General features: G+C 33.8%; 1 protein-coding gene across 1 annotated transcript in view; it reads left to right on the forward strand.

Moving 5' to 3' along the window:
- Positions 1-19736, forward strand: part of LOC135217691 (serine-rich adhesin for platelets-like) — a 486754-nt gene that overhangs the window by 178619 nt on the left and 288399 nt on the right. The window contains exon 3 of the mRNA XM_064253667.1: positions 9289-9461. Coding sequence (XP_064109737.1) covers positions 9289-9461 — 173 coding nt within the window. The remainder of the gene's footprint in view (positions 1-9288; positions 9462-19736) is intronic.

Here is a 19736-nt window from a genome sequence, read left to right on the forward strand (position 1 = left end):
TCCCACAGTATCGTAGTTTAGTTGAATGAGGATTGACGTCAGGTTCTGTCTTAATCCTCAGAGCTAAAGAGCAAAGTCACTGAATTCCCAAAGGTTATTTTAGGGGCCCTAACGAGATATGAAGGAACCAGAGCGTGTCACAGGAGGGAGGTCTATCTCTGTTTGACTTCCATACTGGCAACATATAAAAAGGGATGGCTAGAAAGGTCACCCATGTTAAACAATCTGAAATATGAGTAATGTTTGTGGTAACATGTCTGTTTATATTATTATTATTATTATTATTATTATTATTATTATTATTATTATTATTATTATTATTATTATTATTATTATTATTATTGCTGTTCTTCTTCTTCTTCTTAAGGATCTTAATATTTTGTTTGAGAGTAATAATAAATATCACAAAAACGATCATTAAGTCGAAGGCTAATAATAATAACAATAATACTATATAATAACACATTGTAACCCTTGTTCTAGACATAGTAGTATTATGAAAAATACTAGGGTAAATTTTGGCTTAATCACGCAAGAGAACCAGAGGTAGAATGTTAAGAAGATTGCGTTAGCAGGACACTAAAAGTCTGCTGAATTGACTCAGTGGTGGTTGGTTTTGATAAAGGTCTGCATCATCCGAAGTACATGTAAGACAGATTACAGAAGTGCTGCCTTGATTTTCTTGGAAATCCTTTCATTTGAGTAGAAATAGTGTTTTTGCTTTAAGTATGAGTTCTGCTTACACATATGCTTGTTTATTTGGTATAGATACATATACAAATATAGGAGACAAACAAACATTAATTGATTTTAGTATCTGTGTTGGTATTTCTTGCATCTGGGTCATACTCGATGCCACATTTATTTGCCCTATGCTGAGTAGTGAATAGGAAATCATGTAGGCTTGATGATACGATAAAGCAAACTTTTTTTTCCTTTAGTCTCTAATTTGATGTAAACTTCAAAATCCCCGAGGAAATAAGATTACAGAAAGACAAATGGAAATAGTCTTGTCAATTCTATTTTCTAACAACTGATCAACAGCTGTTCTTTTGTAGAAGCCAATTAAGAAAGTTCAAGATGTTTTTGGCGTATCCTGAGATGTATGTGTGTGTGCGTGCATGTGGGTACATGCGATAATTCGTAATGTTATATATATAGTGAGGCTGGGTCTGACAAAGCCATAATCTTAAACCCATTTTGTTGGCGTCGTCCATTTGGCTGATTGCAGTGCATTGCCGGCGTTTTGTCATCGTTATTCTTTTTTATGTGGTCAATTTAAAAACCTTTATTCCCTCGTGTGTCCTCTCTGGTATTGATTCTGACTTGAAACGATGTCCCTCTTCTCTGATGGGAATAATTTGAGTGATTTTCTCGGATTTGGTTTCGTTACTTTCCATATTTGAATTTGAAATTGGAAAATGAATATTTCTTTGCTCCCTTAACCTTTATTTTGAACAGAATAATTCCGGGTTTTTGAATGAGTGAAGGAAGGACATCAGTTTTGAATTTAGGACGAAACAGAAATTTCTGCAAAGCGGCGTTGCAACGAAAGGGTGGGCAGAAAGAAAATTTAATTACTCTCGTACGGAAACCTGTGGCAGGCGCACGTTATGCTGTGCCATCGCAAGGCCCTTTTGGTTTGTGAGTGCGGAGCAGTTGGCTTTTGTTTCTTCCAGCCGTTGTTATTTTACCGCTGTACAGACGTCGAGTGATTTATTTTTATTGCACTAGTTTGTTAGCCAAGCTTTTATATCTCTTGTTATCTCTGATGTAGCACCAAATGTTTTCTGGATGAAAGAGTGCAGTGAGATTAGTAATTGCGTGCTTATAAAACAATAAACATTTATCTTCGGACTCTGCAAGTTTGGACACCCATCATGCCTGAAGTTAAGGTAAGTTTAGCTGCACCATGCAAAATTGTCTCGAACTTTTGGTGTTTTTCTTCACTGAAATATGAGATCTTTAGGGAGTCTCCGTGAGGGTTCGAAAAGGAAAATATGTTGATTAAAAACGTTAAGCTCCAGCGTACAAGCAAGCGCTGTATCATATCTGCCTTTTACATGCTGCAGTTCATTCCGTTCCAGTATTGCGAGGTGTACAAAACAAAAACAGAAAGCGACTGGCTTTCATGCTTGGGTAATTGCTGGCGTCTTTGATGTAGGAATTAGAGTTATGAATAAGTATTATGCTTCACTTCAAAGGTCAATACTGGGACTTCTGAAGTTTTCAGCGCCATCGCTTCTGAAAATTGAGATATGGTATCTCGCCAGGGAAAGAGAGATGTGTTATTTTTCTTACATGTAAATTGTACGCTTCTCAAAAGCAAAGCAGAATATCAGGAAGACGAGATTTTTTTTTAATGAGTTACCACATCTTCATTCTGTACAGAGAATTGTGTACTAAAATAAACAAGATGATTAATAAATTTAAGATACGATTATATATATATATATATATATATATATATATATATATATATTCTATAGATATATATATATATATGTGTGTGTGTGTGTGTGTTTGTGTGTGTGTGTTGAGTGTGTGTGTGTGTGTGTGTGTGTGAGTGTGTGTGTGGTGTGTGTAGTGTGTGTATGTGTGTGTGTGAGTATAATAGATCATATTCTGTATCTTTAGGATAGAAAAGGTCAAACTATAATCATGGGGACTGAAATTAACTAAGTGCACAACTTTGCATTGAACTTTTTCAGTATCTGATCAAGAATTCCTAATTCCTTGTTTTTAACACGAGCATGTTAAGTATATCGATAGCGCCCAATATCTTTGCCTCCTGTTGTGTTTTTCGATTAAAATCTGGGACGGATGCAGATTTCTACAGTAATCTCAAAAGATGCAAATTATCTACCTCTAAAATATCTCTGCTTAATTTAGTTGACGCTGTCACATTGAACAGTAAATCCACTGGTCTTGGTCCGCCTCAATCTGAAAATTTTTTTGTCTTCTTCCCTGTACAATTTTTTTGGGTTATTTTTGTGTCTTTGCATTTTTATCATTCTCTTATGTTTTCTTCCCTTGTTTTATGTTTGAAAAAATACTTAGTGAAAATAAACCATGATAACGATGCAAGAAAACGTTTGTATGTAGATCTTGTGTTCCCATACTCTACGATCTCTTTTTATCTCAAACTAGAAGTTCTTTTGCATTTTTCCTGAAGTTATCAACAACAACCAATGTGTTGTTTTCTCGTTTCATGAAAAAGTAGATGATCCTAAGTTCGCCACATCTCTTTCTCATCCCCAAACCTTGAGGTACTTTCTTATTCCGCGTTAGTTTTCGTTCTGTTAGAATTTTTGAAGCATTTTACATTCATGCTTCTTCCCTACCTGGAGAATAACTTGTCTTCCTTATTTCACGAAAAGTAATCTTGTGATATTGTAAATATGGAATTCATATGAAATTCTTGTGCTTCAGAAGTTGAGTTGGTTATATTTGTGACGCTTTTATTGTCTAAATCTATAAAATATGTTCCCCTATTTATTGCGATATTTGTAATTCTTATCTGCAATACTCGTAGTTGCATGTGATTTTGTTTGATTATTTTGAAACAAGGGAAAAGTAATTGAAAAAACATCAGTATTTTGCACTGTGTTTTACGCAGTATCTTAAAGATGAAAAGAGACAATTCTCGATTTGTTTCCATCAGGCGAACAGCAGATTATGGCTGCATGGAACGCATGTGGTACAAGAAAACGAATTTATTGTGTTCTTTGTTGTTTCGCGAGGGATTTATTGTCTTTGTATTCAGGTAGAATTGTCAATTGTGCCTCCCATTGTCAAGTCTCTCCGTTTGTAGGGACAGAGGCTGAGGGGGAAAGAATAAAATTCCAGTTGAGCTCTTCAATTCATGTTCACAGTTACATTACTTGAGCGTGTGAAGCCGCCCGAATATATTCCCTGCCGAAAAAAAACAGAGAGAGAGAGAGAGAGAGAGAGAGAGAGAGAGAGAGAGAGAGAGAGAGAGAGAGAGAGAAATATTCTGGATTTGAGGGAATGCACGAACTTCTGCTGTTCTTCTCTTTGTCTTACTATGTTGTCAGACTGTGATTTTTTTTCTCTTTATACTTAAGTACAATTATACATATATGTAGATTAGTTATATCGAATAACAGAGTTGAAAAATGAAGAAAAGCTCAAGTGTTTGAAATGATGAAGAGGACAGTGGAAACAACTTTCAATCACAAAATGTAAACCGTTCAGTAAGTGATAAAAATGTGTTAGCGAGCAAAATGAAATGGAGAACAAAACACTGCAACATTTGAGATTCTAAGGAATGGCATTTCAGCCGATTACTTGAGCGTCCCCCTTTTTGCCACTTTTTGATGGTTGGAAGGGATTCAGCAGTGACCCAGGACGTGCCTTTTGGGCCCACGGTTAGGATACTAAAAGATTTCCTTATGTTCTTTTATTCTATACTGATTTTGGTTGCTTTTATCGTGTTCGCCATTGCTCCGTAATGATATATGTTTTTGCATATAGTCTATGGAAATCATCAAAGTAGTTTTACAGAATCCTGAAATTTCGAATTTCAATAATGGAGGCATTGTATACGATGATTTGTGCACTAAACTGTCTTTCAAAAAGCATTCGGCTATCCCCTTATTTAGAAGCCAGATGGTTTTCTGCAGGCGGATTTTTTGTGCTACAGTCTTGAGGGTATAGTATGAATTGATGAATGCCTGTATCGTAATACTTTGTCAGAAACAAGAACTTTCGAACTAATGGCCTACATGGCTCAAGTTTGTGAGAGTGTATACACTACATTTGTAATGGAGTGTGCATCACGAAATATTAGGCTTAGAAGCTATAGCTGGTTCACTTAAGGTAGATTCTAGGGTGAACCTTATGCCCACTAGACGTTTGTTTGGCGGCCGCTGATTGGCTGGGAGCTGCCTACCTCCCGGTACCAGCCAATCAGCAGCCGCAAAACAAACGTCTCGCAAGCATAGCGCTCATCCAAGAATCTACCTTGAATGAACCAGCTATAGTTGTTTTTCTCGTAATTGTGACTGGATAATTTCTGGTCTGTTTGTTGACCTCAATAATAACTTTCTCAGTTGCTTTAACAGAATATTCTTACCTATGTATCCTCATCACATAAATTCAAAGGACAACTTACAGGTAATACCACATCAGCCTTTTCAGTGTGAAGACGACTTTATTTGTTCATTAAAATCTTTCACCGTTGTTCAACAGAATATGTTGTGCCCTTAAGAATTTCCATTTAAAAGTCTTTGGTCACTGTATCCTTCTTTGCTCGGAAAATGCTCTTTTCAAAAGACACAGTTATCAGTAGATATTCTTCACATTTATATTAGCTTGCTTACACCCCAAACACCACCCATATTTAAAGTGAACTTATACAAGCCTAAAATTTTGCTGTCTGCGGAGTGAAGTGTCAAGTTGGGACAGAAGTTTTAAGTAATCGTAATTGTGTAAGCGAACTGGTTATAATGAGGCGTTTAGTTAGGGAGCTGCAAATGGATTTAAGTATGTCATAAGTCATCGGTATGATGTGCGTCATTATTAAAACAACTGATCTTGAATTTATGAGCATAATTGAAAATTCAAAACTGATATGCAGTTTACTTTTATCTACTGAGCTGAATGCAATAAATCATAACGAGTAATTTGAAAGAGGATTCCTTGATTAAGGAAAAAAAACATGAATTATGTTTGCGTGGTCGCTCATTTATCATAAATTTTATTAATTATGACACCGAACTAACGTGAAACTTCAACCTTCATGTTCTACAATTTATAGACCGCCACTATGATGTACCTGTACACAGGAGAAATTGAAAAGGCTTAGACTGCGTCATAATGATGAATTATGGCCCTTAATGGAAGTTGTTTAAAGGAGTATGAGTGTTTCTCCCCCCCCCCCCACCCCCCCCCCCCCCCCCCCCTTTCTTTTCCCTCCTGCTTTAGAAAAGTCTAACGGCTAAGGACGCTTCATGATATTTAATGTAAAGCAACGAGGTGAGCAGTCTGGAAATGCTCTTTTCTTTACGTTGGAAGAAACTGCTTCTCCAGATTTTAATGTGCATAATAACTGATTGGAAGACAAAGCCCTACTGACCTTCTATAATCATATTTTGTAGATTTTTGTTCAGTTGACTTGTAAACGCATACGTTTTGAGATAACATATAGTTTGTTTACGTCAGTTGCCTATAACAGTTTTTCATTGTTAAATCCAGTACAAATTTATTTGTATATGATTACTTTTTAGGAAATTTATCAAAATAATGGGAAATTGTTATTATTATAAGGCACCAAGTTTGTTTTAATACGATATGGAAAAGGTTTTCCATAAATTCGGTACCTGGAATTACTCTCCCGAATGCCTTCGGTATTCATGTTAAAGGCCAAGCTTAACGTGATCTCTTAATAAGTGGCCATTTTTACACCTCCAGTATTTTCCTTCTAGTCACTTTAGTTTGACAACGTCTTAGTAACCAGTTGTCAAGAGCAGTTCATAAGGTGTGATACCCTGTATTCCTTTCCTTAGCCAGACATATTACATTTCTGTGGCCCATCTTACGGGTACTTATAGTCTTGGGCTATTTTATATTGAAATAGGTTCTTCATCTCAAAATAGCCGTTGTAATTTCACTTACGGGATCATGTTTCGGTTCAGTTACACAGGCAAACCTTGCTACGGACACATCTAAGCCAGAGGGAAGCATTTAATTGGAATTCGTGGAAAAAACACCGGAAAATCGTTTCAGTCTGGAGAATTATGGGACTCTCTGAGAGTGTCGTCCCATACTCATAAGATTTCATTCATTCAAATTTCTTTGGGAAATGAAGGCCTTAGAGGGTAGATTTGCCAAACAGCTAAAACTTTTCTGGTTTTTGCAAACAAAATTAACTTTCAGTTCAAAATTAATGGCACATAAGAGACCTAAAAAAAAATCGTTATTATTCTTCTCACAGCTGTATTTTTAGGGGTCAGGGGATGTGTGATAACTATCATATCCAAAGAATGATATGGTGGAAAACAAGAGGCGAACTACGTGTCTGATATGAGCATTAGAGCTGCATAGCACAAACCACTATAAATTTAGATTTATTTAGATTTGTTTAAAGCTGCAGCCTTTAGAGAATGAGAATGGCGATTAATGTTAAGTTTTGCTGAACTCGTTTGGTGCAATGGAGAATGGAAGAAAAAGGTCGAGCAGGTTATATTCAGAGAGAATTTCTTCAAGGACAAGGAAATGCACCACGCTTTAACACAGATAACTACTATTTAGATAAGTGTACAGTAGAATGTAAGAGAAAATAAAACCATATACATCTAAATATATACATATGTGCGTGTGTTAATAAAAATGGAAGGAAATTAGAAGGTAGCTTACCTTCCTTTTTCCTAAAAAAAATAATAAAAAAGTAGCTTAGATATTTATTCTCTCTCTCTCTCTCTCTCTCTCTCTCTCTCTCTCTCTCTCTGATCATCATCATTCAACGAAACAATTCGATTTCTCATGCTCATTATAATTTATAGATTTCAAGATATTTGCCCAAAAATTTTTATTTCAGCGAAAACGTACACAAATATGCATATATAATATATGTATATAGCATGTATATATGTGTCTGTATGTGTGTCCGTGTGTGTGAGCACGCTTGCGCGATTTTTTATATTCATGTTTGTATTTGCATGGTTATATATCAGGTTAAATATAAACAATTTAACGTAAGGGCAGACGTACTTGTAGTATAAAATATCTATACTCTTTGAGCTTATCATGTTTGTATTTGCATGGTTTTATATCATAATATATGTATACAATTTAACGTAAGAGCAGACGTACTTTTAGTATAAAATATTTATACTCTTTGAGCTTATTATCCCGAGATTTGGTAGCTTTGAAAACGAATAACTTTGCTGGTAATGATAACAAACAGACACCTATCTATTTGGACGTGATAGTTAACAAACTTCACAATTCCAGAGAATCATGTCATTATGAGACTGGTTCAGTGAATATTCCTGTGAAAATCAGTAATATGAGTAAGATACCCAAATAACACAAGATGAGATTTAAGACTTAAGTGACAAATGAAATATCAATTTAGAATTTGAACTTACTGTATTTAGAGAAGTATGCAATTCCTGTGTTTTATGATTTACCTTTTTCGTCACGCCGTGACCTGTAAAATACATCAAGGTCATAGTCTTTCGTGTCACATGGTCAGGTGACCGTAAGGTCTTATTCTTTCAGCATTAATGAAGATGTGATGAAAAAAGTTTGATTATATGGAATAAGAACTCTTAAAGTTAAAAGCAACAGCAATAAATAACGTTGTATGATGGGAAAATTTCATAGCAGTAACATTAGCAATAGAATATGCATAGTAGTAGCGATAATAGTGATACGAGAAGCATTGGTAACTGGAGCAATATTACCCCAAAAAAGGTTAGATGAAATATAACAGCTCATTCTATCCCATGGATTAAGTCACTCTGAGCCCACCGGTGGCATATCGCTAATGAAAATCCTCAAATAAATTTCCGCTCTCGCTGTGTAAAAAGCTATCGGTTTTCTTTTTGCGGCCAATGACAAGTAATATGCAAAATTGTTTTTTACTGTCTTGTAAACATTGTACTTTCATTTTCTCTCTAATTGCGAGTAGGAAAGTAATCAGCCACGAAATTGGGAGCTAGTATGCAAATTATTAATGCCTTTCTGAGTATTATGCAATATTTCTGCATAATACATTCTTGTATAACTGCCACTATGAACTTGTTTGTTTGCAGATAACGTACATGATGATTTATAACGAAAATCATAAGTTCGTATTTAGAAAAATGGGGAATTCTATTATTGTTTAGAAATACACACACACACACACTCATATATATTTATATATATATATATATATATATATATATATATATATATATATATATATATATATATATACACGATGTATGTAACCTTTTACATGAATTTATGTGCGTGTGTGCCAGCACGAATGCATATTATTACTGGAGAGAGTTGCTCTTTCATTATTATTATATATATATTATTATATATATATACTGTATATAATACATACACACTCACGCATATATATATATATTATATATTTATACATATATATTATATATATATATATATAATATATATATTATAGTATATGTGTATTGAATGTGGTCCATTGTATTTTGGCTAAAAATTAAAACGTTACATGTTAGAATAAATAAACATAAATGTTTACAATTGGGAGGTCGTTTCAACTCGTTTCTTTCACATTTCCAGTTGGATAATGACCTGGACTGGATCGGGCTTTGGCCAAGGACCGGGTCATACAAGCGGTTCTCGAACCTAGATGACCTAAGTTTAGTGCAATCTGTAGATGACCCTACGAGACTGCCCGACCAGCCTGACCTTCCACCCCAGCCGCTCAGGCCTGCCCCGGCCCCGCCTCCCAGGTGAGTTTGGGCGTCGCTGTTTATGCCATCATCTTCATCATGATACCAGCACTTAAAATTCATTAAGCAAACTATTGCGAACGTTCAGCTGATGGTAATAAGTTGGGTTGGGTTGTACAGCTCTATTATGAAAGTGTTTGTTGTCCATTTCTTCCACAGCGTCTTAGAGCTTTAAACTATCATAATTAATATCGTGTCTGTATCTGCCTTCACTGAGAGGCCACCAGTATCATATAAGCATAATAATGTTTGACAGGCTATGGTTCATACTGTTTTCTATTAATGTTTTTACCATCATAATGATATCCATATTGATGAAGAAGTCATATTATATACTTTTATTTAGCTTGCTTTCGTATATGTTTGTTTGTTTTTTTGTTTTTCTTGGTCAAACCTTGTAACTCATTATTCGACCTGTTTTCTTCGTCTGATGGACTTGAAATTTTGCATGGTTACTCAGTCCGATGACAATGCAAGCTGACATAATCAGTGACCTCTAGTGACCTTGCAATGACCTCAGGATTTGTTTTTGAAACTCGGATTTTTTCAAAACTTCTTTGACACGGTAAATAACTCTAGGGAGTTAGGAACCCTTCTTTGGCTCGACAGGATCTTTGTTTCGTTGGTAACAATCAGAAATCGGTTACAATTTCTGTCAAAATTAAAAAGTATAAAGTATATTAAAAAAATTTTAACAGTTTTTTATAACACGCTCACATTAAAATGCACTAAAAAGTGGAAAATAAATTTTTTTAAACACCAGGGTTTTCTTACAATTAATCAAGTCTAAAAAAATAAGATCGTGGGTACCATACATGGAAGGAAATGCTACATGAGGTGAAAAAGATAAAATTTCTTTTCTTGTAGCATTTTATTTATTTTTTGACATGATTAATGTAAGAAAGTCCTGATGAGTCTAAAAAAATTTATTTTCCACTATTTAGTGCATTTTAACAAAAGTGTGTTTTAAAAAACTTATAATATATAATTTTTACTATCACTATTCTGTTCATCGTCAGCAATTTAACTTTCTTCACGTATAGGCTGTTTGAATCCCATTAAAACTCGGCTTCCTTATTGCGCCTTATTCAACATAATTATCGTCGTCATTATCGTCTTGTGTTATATACCTGTCGCAGTCATTATCTTTGCCTTTAGGAGTCTACACATATTAACATCATTATCACTGTCATTAACAGGTATGTAGCCGTTAACGATTTCCATCTATCTCCGTAATGTAATCATTCAGTATCTGTAAAGAATTTCGTAAATCCAGGATTCATTGGGAAAATAGTTTTCGTGTTCAAGATGTCCTTGAGACATTAATGAGAGTCTTTAATGATTATACCGTTACCAGTCCTTTCAAATCAGTTTTAAACGAGATTTTTTATGCGTAAACATTATTATTATTATTATTATTATTATTATTATTATTATTATTATTATTAGTAGTAGTAGTAGTAGTAGTAGTAGTAGTAGTAGTAGTAGTAGTAGCAGGTCTCACATCGTGTCATTTATGAAAGCATATATGAGACGTGAAATTTATACAGTAAAAGGACTATGAGGAGATTTTGATAGACACATGCAATTACTGTCAATGTATTATGATAATTGACCTGTGGTCTAGACGACAGGGTTTCTAGGTTTTAATGTTGTTGCAGTTCTCCAGACGTATACGTTCAACCTTTTTATGACATATTTTAGAGCACAGATTTCTAAGCCAGTGATGGCATTCCTGGTGCCCTTATTACTAAGGGAAGTCAATGACCCACTGTTTGTGGTAGCAATCCCTTAACTTATACGGTTTTAGATAAATTTTATATAATTTAACTTCTCTTACAATGTTCACATTTAGACTGCAATATCTGCGCTATCTTGCAAGTATATGAAAATAATGGAATTACCACAGAATATTTAATTAAACCTGGATGAAAAACGAAAGAAATAATTCTTTACATTTTTCTTATTGCGGAAGTTTCTTCATTACCTTGTAGATATAGGGAAAGAAAGTAACGAGCAGAAAAAGACAGAATTATTAAATCTCTATTAAAAGAAGAAAGAACAGTTACGTATGGAATAGTCATGCACCATTACTGCAGTGCATTGCTAACATATGGTAAGGGAAACGAATTCTAGTAAAATGAAATGCAAAATAGTTCCTAATTATATTTAAATTGCATTTGCGCTAAGTTTTGTAAATATATGAAAAGAATTAAATTAAAAAGAAAACTCAAATAATGTTAAATGCATATGAAAGCAAAAAACGAATATTGCCTCAACATATATTTAAGCGCACTTAGTGCCTTCTCTTGCAAAACTATTTAAAGACAAATTAATAAAAAAAATATAGAAATCAAAACCAGATAAAGTGAAGTCACGAAACGTTGATACAGTTTTCATTCTGAAACTTTTGTATTGCCTAACCAGTATTTGAAATGGAGATGTAGTATTGGAATGGAAAATTATATAAGAATAAAATAAGATAAATAAAGGAGGAAATCAGGTAACTGAAGGAAATGGCACGAAAAATATGGAAAGATAATGCGCCGATATATAATATTGTAGGTTTCCTCTGCTGACAGATTCAGTATCCTCGTAATGGGGGAAATATTTCTACATAATTTTATTTTCCTGGAAAGTTGTCCCATGCAGATGACGGACCCTTTTGTTGAAAATGTTATTTGGTTTAATATTCAGCGTGATTTTCTTTCTTTCTTTTTCTTTATTTATAGATTTCTTATCTAGGATGTAGGTTTTTCCTTAAATATTTCTGAATAATTTCCCTTTAATATCTTTATAGATGTGTAGATTTAGTTATTTCATTTTGAAGAATAGGCAGCATTCAACAAATGATTATTTATGAAAACATCTTTTTGGCAGGTGTGCTAGAAAAAACAAAGAATAATTTTTTACTTTTATATTGTCTTGCGGAAATATATATATATATATATAATATATATATATATATATATATATATGTGTGTGTGTGTGTGTGTGTGTGTGTGTGTGTGTGTGTGTGTGTGTGTGTGTGTATTGTTAAAATGTCAACATTTTACATTTGGGGCATTGTTCACTTTGCACTGCCGAAGTAAAGTATTTGGAAATAGGATGAAATACAGTTAACGTAAATAAAATCATATATATTCCCTTCAGCAGCCGCACTTCATTAGTAAATTATGTCATTTGTAGTATAATTGCTTTTGTATAAAAACCATCAAATGACATTTTACTAGACTTCTCAATAAAGAATTGGTATGTCACCTATAAATTTGATTGTCATGCTTTAATTAAGAAGCCACAACGTGAATCCGCTATGACAGGCGCGCAATGCAACTGAAAATCATTGATAGTATTAGCAATTAACATAACTGGTTGATTTTGACAATAATGGAAATTTATGTTTTATTTTTATGCTGAAGTAGATTGTAATCAGTGCCGTGTATTCGTTAAAATCAAAGAAAATTATTACTAGTTTGAAGTGTTGATATAGTATACGTAGGTCTGATGTGACATCAAGAACGAGGAAAGAGTCAGACAAATTTATCTGACTTTCAACAAAACCTACAGAATATATCATTGGCGGTGAACTCCGCTTAGGTCAGTTCCATTTTTTAGTGCCTCCCTCCACTAGGGAAAAACCTTTCCCTATCAAACTTTTTTTTTATTTTTTATTTTTTTTATTTCAACCTGTAGGAATATTGGTGTTCTACACGTGGTCCGTTTTTTTGTTCAATGGAGTGAAACCAGAGGAAGGTCTCGGCGGGCCTAATTGGCTAATTGCTCGCGAGAATAGACAGTAATTAGTTCAACCACTGCGTTGTTAAGATTGGCTTCGTTTGTTTTCGAAATTTCTTCTGGTTTTTATTTACTTATTTATTTATTTATCTAATTTTTCAATGTACTGTTTATCATTCTCTTATTTACCGTCTGTTTGCCTTTGCCATAAAAGCGTTATTGTTTGTTGTAACTCTTTGCGACATCCCCAGTGTTACCCTCGTGGTAGTCAACGCAAAACAAATCTTACTACGGCATCATTCCTTAGCTCTAAAACACACATGTAGGTAAAGTTGGGGTGCGTAATCCTTGTACAGAAAGATCCGTTTAATTACTTTGATTATCGAGCATTTAGGCCAAAGGGAACACGCTGAAATCATCCAAATCATCCACCTCAGTTATAAGAACAAAAGGTGAAACTGGTCCACATACCCTGTCACTCTTTTCAGACAAGTCGACGGAAATATTAAGTCTGGCTACTAACAGTGAGTCAGATTAATTGAATCCAAAACTGAAATAGTTGCTCAAAACAAGACATTGTTATGAATATATCACTTTCAAAGCCCTCATTTGATTTGACCATTGGCATCTCTAGAAATGGTCAGAGTGAGAATGATCTTATTGCAGCGAAGTCGATGAATATTTGGTTGGGAAACCTGCCTATTTGCGACTTCCAGATGACGAAGCTCAATAATATTTGTATACGTGCAAACACCTGTCATACATACAAGCGTTAATTTGGTCAATTTTCGCAGATATTTATATGCATGTAAACGCATATTATATATATTAGTGTTTAATTGGTAGATTATCACTGATATTTAAATACATGTAAACACCTGTCATATTAGCAAATGTTTAGTTGGTAAGTTGCTATAAGCTTTCAATATTGTCTACGAGATTTTCCTGGGCAATACCTCGTTTAACCTATTCCTTCTTATTTTGTTTTACATATTCAAAGATGTATCGGTTTGAGGATTTAATGATTTACTAAAGTAATAAAATTCTACTGCAATCTACTTGTTTGTGATAAGTATTGTTGTAGAAAGTTTTATAGCGAAATATAGAAATAGAAACACATTAATTCGATTACTATTTTATAGTGAATGTTTAGTGTTGTAAAATCATATGTGCATGGAACTAATATTATAAAGGTTACTGGTTAACCCCCCCTATTCTAATACTAAATTTTGATGTTTCAATTTAGGAGGTACCTATGTCAACCTGAGAATACAGAAGATTGTAACGATAAGCTACAGATGGGAAGAGGGAATGATTAGATCTTCTTAATTTTCCCCTCCTCTCTTTTAATTAATTCCCCATCCCCTCCCCCTCCCCTCCCCCTCCCCACCCCCATCCAACCACCTCACTATCCTTTAAAGGTTCTGTTCTCTACCCGACTCCTACTGATGTGCAATTATTTCTTATTCTGCCATGTGGCTTGTTTTCACTTTTATGCGTTTGGGTTCTGGAATGTCCCTGGCATGTTCCCGAGGTGGCACAATCGAGGAAACAATATTTTCCCCTCTCGTAACGAAGCCCTGAGAAGGGAAGCCTTCTAATCATGTAAATATAGAAATAAGGATGGTGTCAATGTTCGTACATTCCGAGGTGACGAGAAACTCCCCTCCTGAGTGGCTTGATACGTCAAGAATTGGGGAAAGTGGAAGAAATCAAATAGCAAGAATATAGTTAACGTTATAGTAAGAAGAACGGTTTTGGAAAGTTTCCTTAAATCTTTTCGTACAATGATTGGTTCTGCAGTGTGGTTGTTGTGGTATGAGTGTTTCAGCTAGAAAATAAGGGCAAAATTCTTCATGTCATAGTTCATAATATATTGCCGTCACTTGTGCCAACAAATAAGGAAAAAAAAACATGTGTAGGTGACTCAATGTGGTGGCTATAAAATAATGATGCACTATTAGTTCTTATTCATTCAGAGGTCAAGAATTACTCGCTTACTCCTTTATCAACTTCTGACGGGGTGGTTCGTGTAACATTTTTTTCTTAATTTGCGGTAAAAATAAACCGAAACTTCACTATTTGAGTTCATTTCCCACAATATTTAAATACATAGTTCTCTGTATATGAATTAATTCATATATTAAAGGAAATGAAATTTTAAGTATAACCAACATAAGTTGGAAAGGCTTATTTTTACTCACAAACATTATCTAGGAGCTCGCCGACAATATGGTACAATCAGTCATGTGGACGAGTCGCTTTTCTCTCGGAAGGAATGTTTAAAGATAGAAAACTTGGAAATTTGTCTTGTGATTTGTTTCATACGTGTGATATTTACTATGAGATATTCGTCATTGACAAGTTTGGTAAAGCGTAATTAGAAGATTAAATAGATAATGATAAAAAGCTGTAGAGTTTATTAGAAATATTTTTAGTTTTAAAGGTGATGTCCGTACTAAGTATACCTCAAGCATTACATTTGGTCGCTTATTTTGAAGATCACCTACGTGATGGTGAGTAATCTGTTATTCTCTACCTTTGCTATTTTTAAACAAATAATAGAGACCGTCCTTCCTTCTTCGGCCACGTCACTGCTGACACTTAAGTCTCATTCAGCTCCCAGTGATGTGGCAAATGATGAATTTCCGGCCTTTCTTATAACTAATGTTTGGGAAGAAATACTTCAGCACTTAAAATCGGTTTCTGATAGTTATGGACATACCTGTAATCATCTTGATCGTTTCTCCACATCCTCTCCATTTCACAACATATGATGCACTTTGAAGCCTCTTGGGAACTGACATTCGGCCCCTCTTGACTTTTATGGGTCGTTTGTTGTCATATCGGTGACCCAAAGTTATTGGTACTTTTTACTGGGATGTGTATAATCGCGGTTTCCGAAACCTTTATCCTTTCCTCCACAGAGCTTCCTCTCTTCAAAAGTTTAATCTGAAAGCTCCTGTTCTTTAGTCATCTGCCGGAGATTCTGGTTTACCGCTGTTTGCACTCCTTTAAGCCGCTCTTCAATCTGCTGTACTAGTTTACTTTGCTAGAATAAATTTGCCTTTGACTATGAAAGACCCTAATATTTTAATCTGGTCACCATCTAAGAAAATAGAAATTGTTGACTTATGTTAATGAAATTCTCAGCAACCATAAATCTACGTAACTCTCCTTCCTATTGCCATCTTGGCGGCTCTAGAGCTTTGTCCAGGGAAAACGACTAAATATTATGTCCTTTTCTTTCCCCGGAGCAAATCCATGCGGTTGATCCTCCTTAATTCTTACGTTTATCCCTCCCTACTGCATACATGTACTGGTCTAGCTTTACCCCTATGCTGTTGCTGATAATTCAGTCCCTTTTGTTAATATTTCTTTCATAATCTATCGCTTCCGATGTGAAACTGGGTTGAATAGGAATCCACAAACTTCATCTTGAATACTTTCTAACTTTTCTTTAAGTAAATTACATTCACTTGATTCAAATTACTTCTAGATTGTTGTTAAGGGATTCTACTGCATCAACTGGCAAACTGCTTTGAAAATTAAGTTTTGTTTCGATATCACAAGTTCTTCCGTCCGTCTCAAATGTGCTTCTCATATTTCGAGTGCATCCATTTGCATACCTTCCGGACAAGAATGAATCGAAGGCAGTTAGTTCATTTGTCTCATCACTGACTGCGCCATTACCCCTCCTGTGGATCCTTGGGCACATGCCGCTGCCTCTTTGCCAGAGACTCTGCTTCAAATGTTGTTCCTTGAATTGAAAGAAAGTTCACCAGCTCCTATCAAGCAGTTTTGAAACACTGGCCAGCACTTCTCACATTTCTTTCATTGGCGATCAGTTAACCCCGGAGTGTGATGGGGAATTTGTTTCATCTTACTCCCCAACTTTACATTCTATGCCTCTGCCTCGTTATCATCCACGCTGTCAAGGGTTACGATATTTCCTCTCTTTATTCGCATCTCATCGAATTCTAAGGAAAAAGAATACATGATATCTGTCATCGTTTTTAAACATCTACAGTCCTTGTACTGAGTATTACCAGTATTCCGAAAAATCCATCCATGTAGAGAAAACCAAATGATATTTGGAATTTATAAAAATCGTGATCCTAGGAGCTTTTTAACTCATTAGTCAGACAATTAACATTTCAGGTACAATAGGAAGGTCTTTGGTTCTCATTTGCTTCCATCACTCCCATTATATCTTTATCACTGCGTAAGCCAGTATTACTTTAGCTGCCATTTAGTGGGCCATTTGATATAATTTTGCATGCTATCCAGGATATATAAATTGAGAAAAAGAATGCCCGTTAAAAATCATCCCAATCACGTTATCGCCCACTCCAAAATCACCGACTCATCACTCACTCCACTGCACTATCACTGCAACTGATCTGCTATCAAACATAATTTCACATGCACATACGTATGCGTGCTATGGCATGTGTGCTTTGCACATAAGTGAGTCATATTTACATATTGTTATAAATTCTAGATTCATTATATATCTATATAAAAATACATCGCATGTAAGTACCTAAAAGTTCATGAAACTATTAAATAAGAAATACATAATCAATTTACAGCCTTATATGTATTTCACCTATTCAGGTGAACCTATTAATTGTCAGAACTGGTAGAATAATCTCGTTATTTCTTTCGTCTTTAATTATTCTACTGATTTAAACATTTTTCTTTTAATGATGTATACCCAAAAATAAGTTCTTGCCTGATAACAAACAAAAATCTTAAACATCAATGTCCAAATGAATTTGCTGCCTTTTTTGTACTAAACAAAAGATTAACTTCAAGGTGCTTGTGGTGGCAAATAATATATATATACATACACACATATATATATATATATCATATATATGTATATATATATAGATAATATATATATTGTGGTGTGTGTATGTATGTAGTATATATAGGACAGGAAGATAGGTTGACATTTAATGTCAATAATATATAATATATATATATATATATTTATATATATATAATATATATATATATATACATGAGTGTATATAAACACAAAAGGCTACAGAGAAGTAACAAGCCTTTCCCGTCTATTCACATCGTCCTGGATACAAAATTTTGTGCCCCGACGTTGCACGAATAAGCATGAAAAGCGCTTGTTATTTTTATTGTGGTATTCACGTACACTAACATCACGTAGATCTGTGATCTGACTAGAATATATATTCTATATATATATATATATATATATACATATTATATATATATATATATATAGATATATATTATATATATATATATATATATATATATATATATATAGTGTACTATATATAGTGTATTTATATATATATAATATATATATAGTGTATATATATATATAGTATATATATATATATATATATATAAAGGGTCCAGGAAATCCACCAAACATTGTGAAGAATATTTTATTAGGAACGTTTCATACTACTTCAGAGTACATCTTCAGCCTGTAATTATAAATTGTGACAATTAAATTAACAGTAAAATAACACATTAAGACTAAAACATCAAGATAATAAGTTAATTAAAAACTTTAGAGAACATTTAAAACAAGCAATAGACTAAAACTTTAAGAAATATGGTAATTAAAATTTATAGCAACATTAAAACAAATAAAAAGAGGACAAGTACCCTAAGCGAAAGTAGAGAAAAGGGAATGATTTCGCTTAGGGTACTTGTCCCTCTTTTATTTGTTTTAAATGTTTCTATAAATTTTAATTACCATATTTCTTAAAGTTTTAGTCTATTGCTTGTTTTAAATGTTCTCTAAGGTTTTTAATTAACTTATTATCTTGATGTTTTAGTCTTAATGTGTTATTTTACTGTTAATTAAATTGTCACAATTTATAATTACAGCTGAAGATGTACTCTGAAGTAGTATGAAACGTTCCTAATAAAATATTCTTCACAATGTTTGGTGGATTCCTGAACCATTTTTAATGCTCTCATCTGATTGAATATATATATATATATATATATATATATATATATATATATAATATATATATATATATATATATGTGTGTGTGTGTGTGTGTGTGTGTGTGTGTGTGTGTATGTGTGTTTTCCGCCCAGTAGCTATTTCGATAATCTTCCAATCAGCAAAGTTAGGTAACGCAGTGTCTTGTAACTATTTGGATTGATGTCTGTAATGATATCTAGGACCGTTTTCATTCAAGTCCATTCTTCATCCCATGGAGAGTTTTTAGGTTTTGCTACTTCATCCTATGTATGGTTCCTTTAAAATGGAACGATGATAACTTCTGAATTCAAATCCTCTATTTGGGCATTTTGCGTAATGACACACACACACACACACACACACACACACATATATATATATATATGTGTGTGTGTGTGTGTGTGTGAGTTTGTATATAAACGTACATATATTATACCAATATATTTAAGAAATATGTATATATATATATTTATATATATATATATTCATTATATATATGTATATATATTCATATATATATATATATATTATATATATGTATA

This window comes from Macrobrachium nipponense, chromosome 7, assembly GCF_015104395.2.
Source record: "Macrobrachium nipponense isolate FS-2020 chromosome 7, ASM1510439v2, whole genome shotgun sequence".
In the NCBI taxonomy this organism is placed as follows: Eukaryota; Metazoa; Arthropoda; class Malacostraca; order Decapoda; family Palaemonidae; genus Macrobrachium; species Macrobrachium nipponense.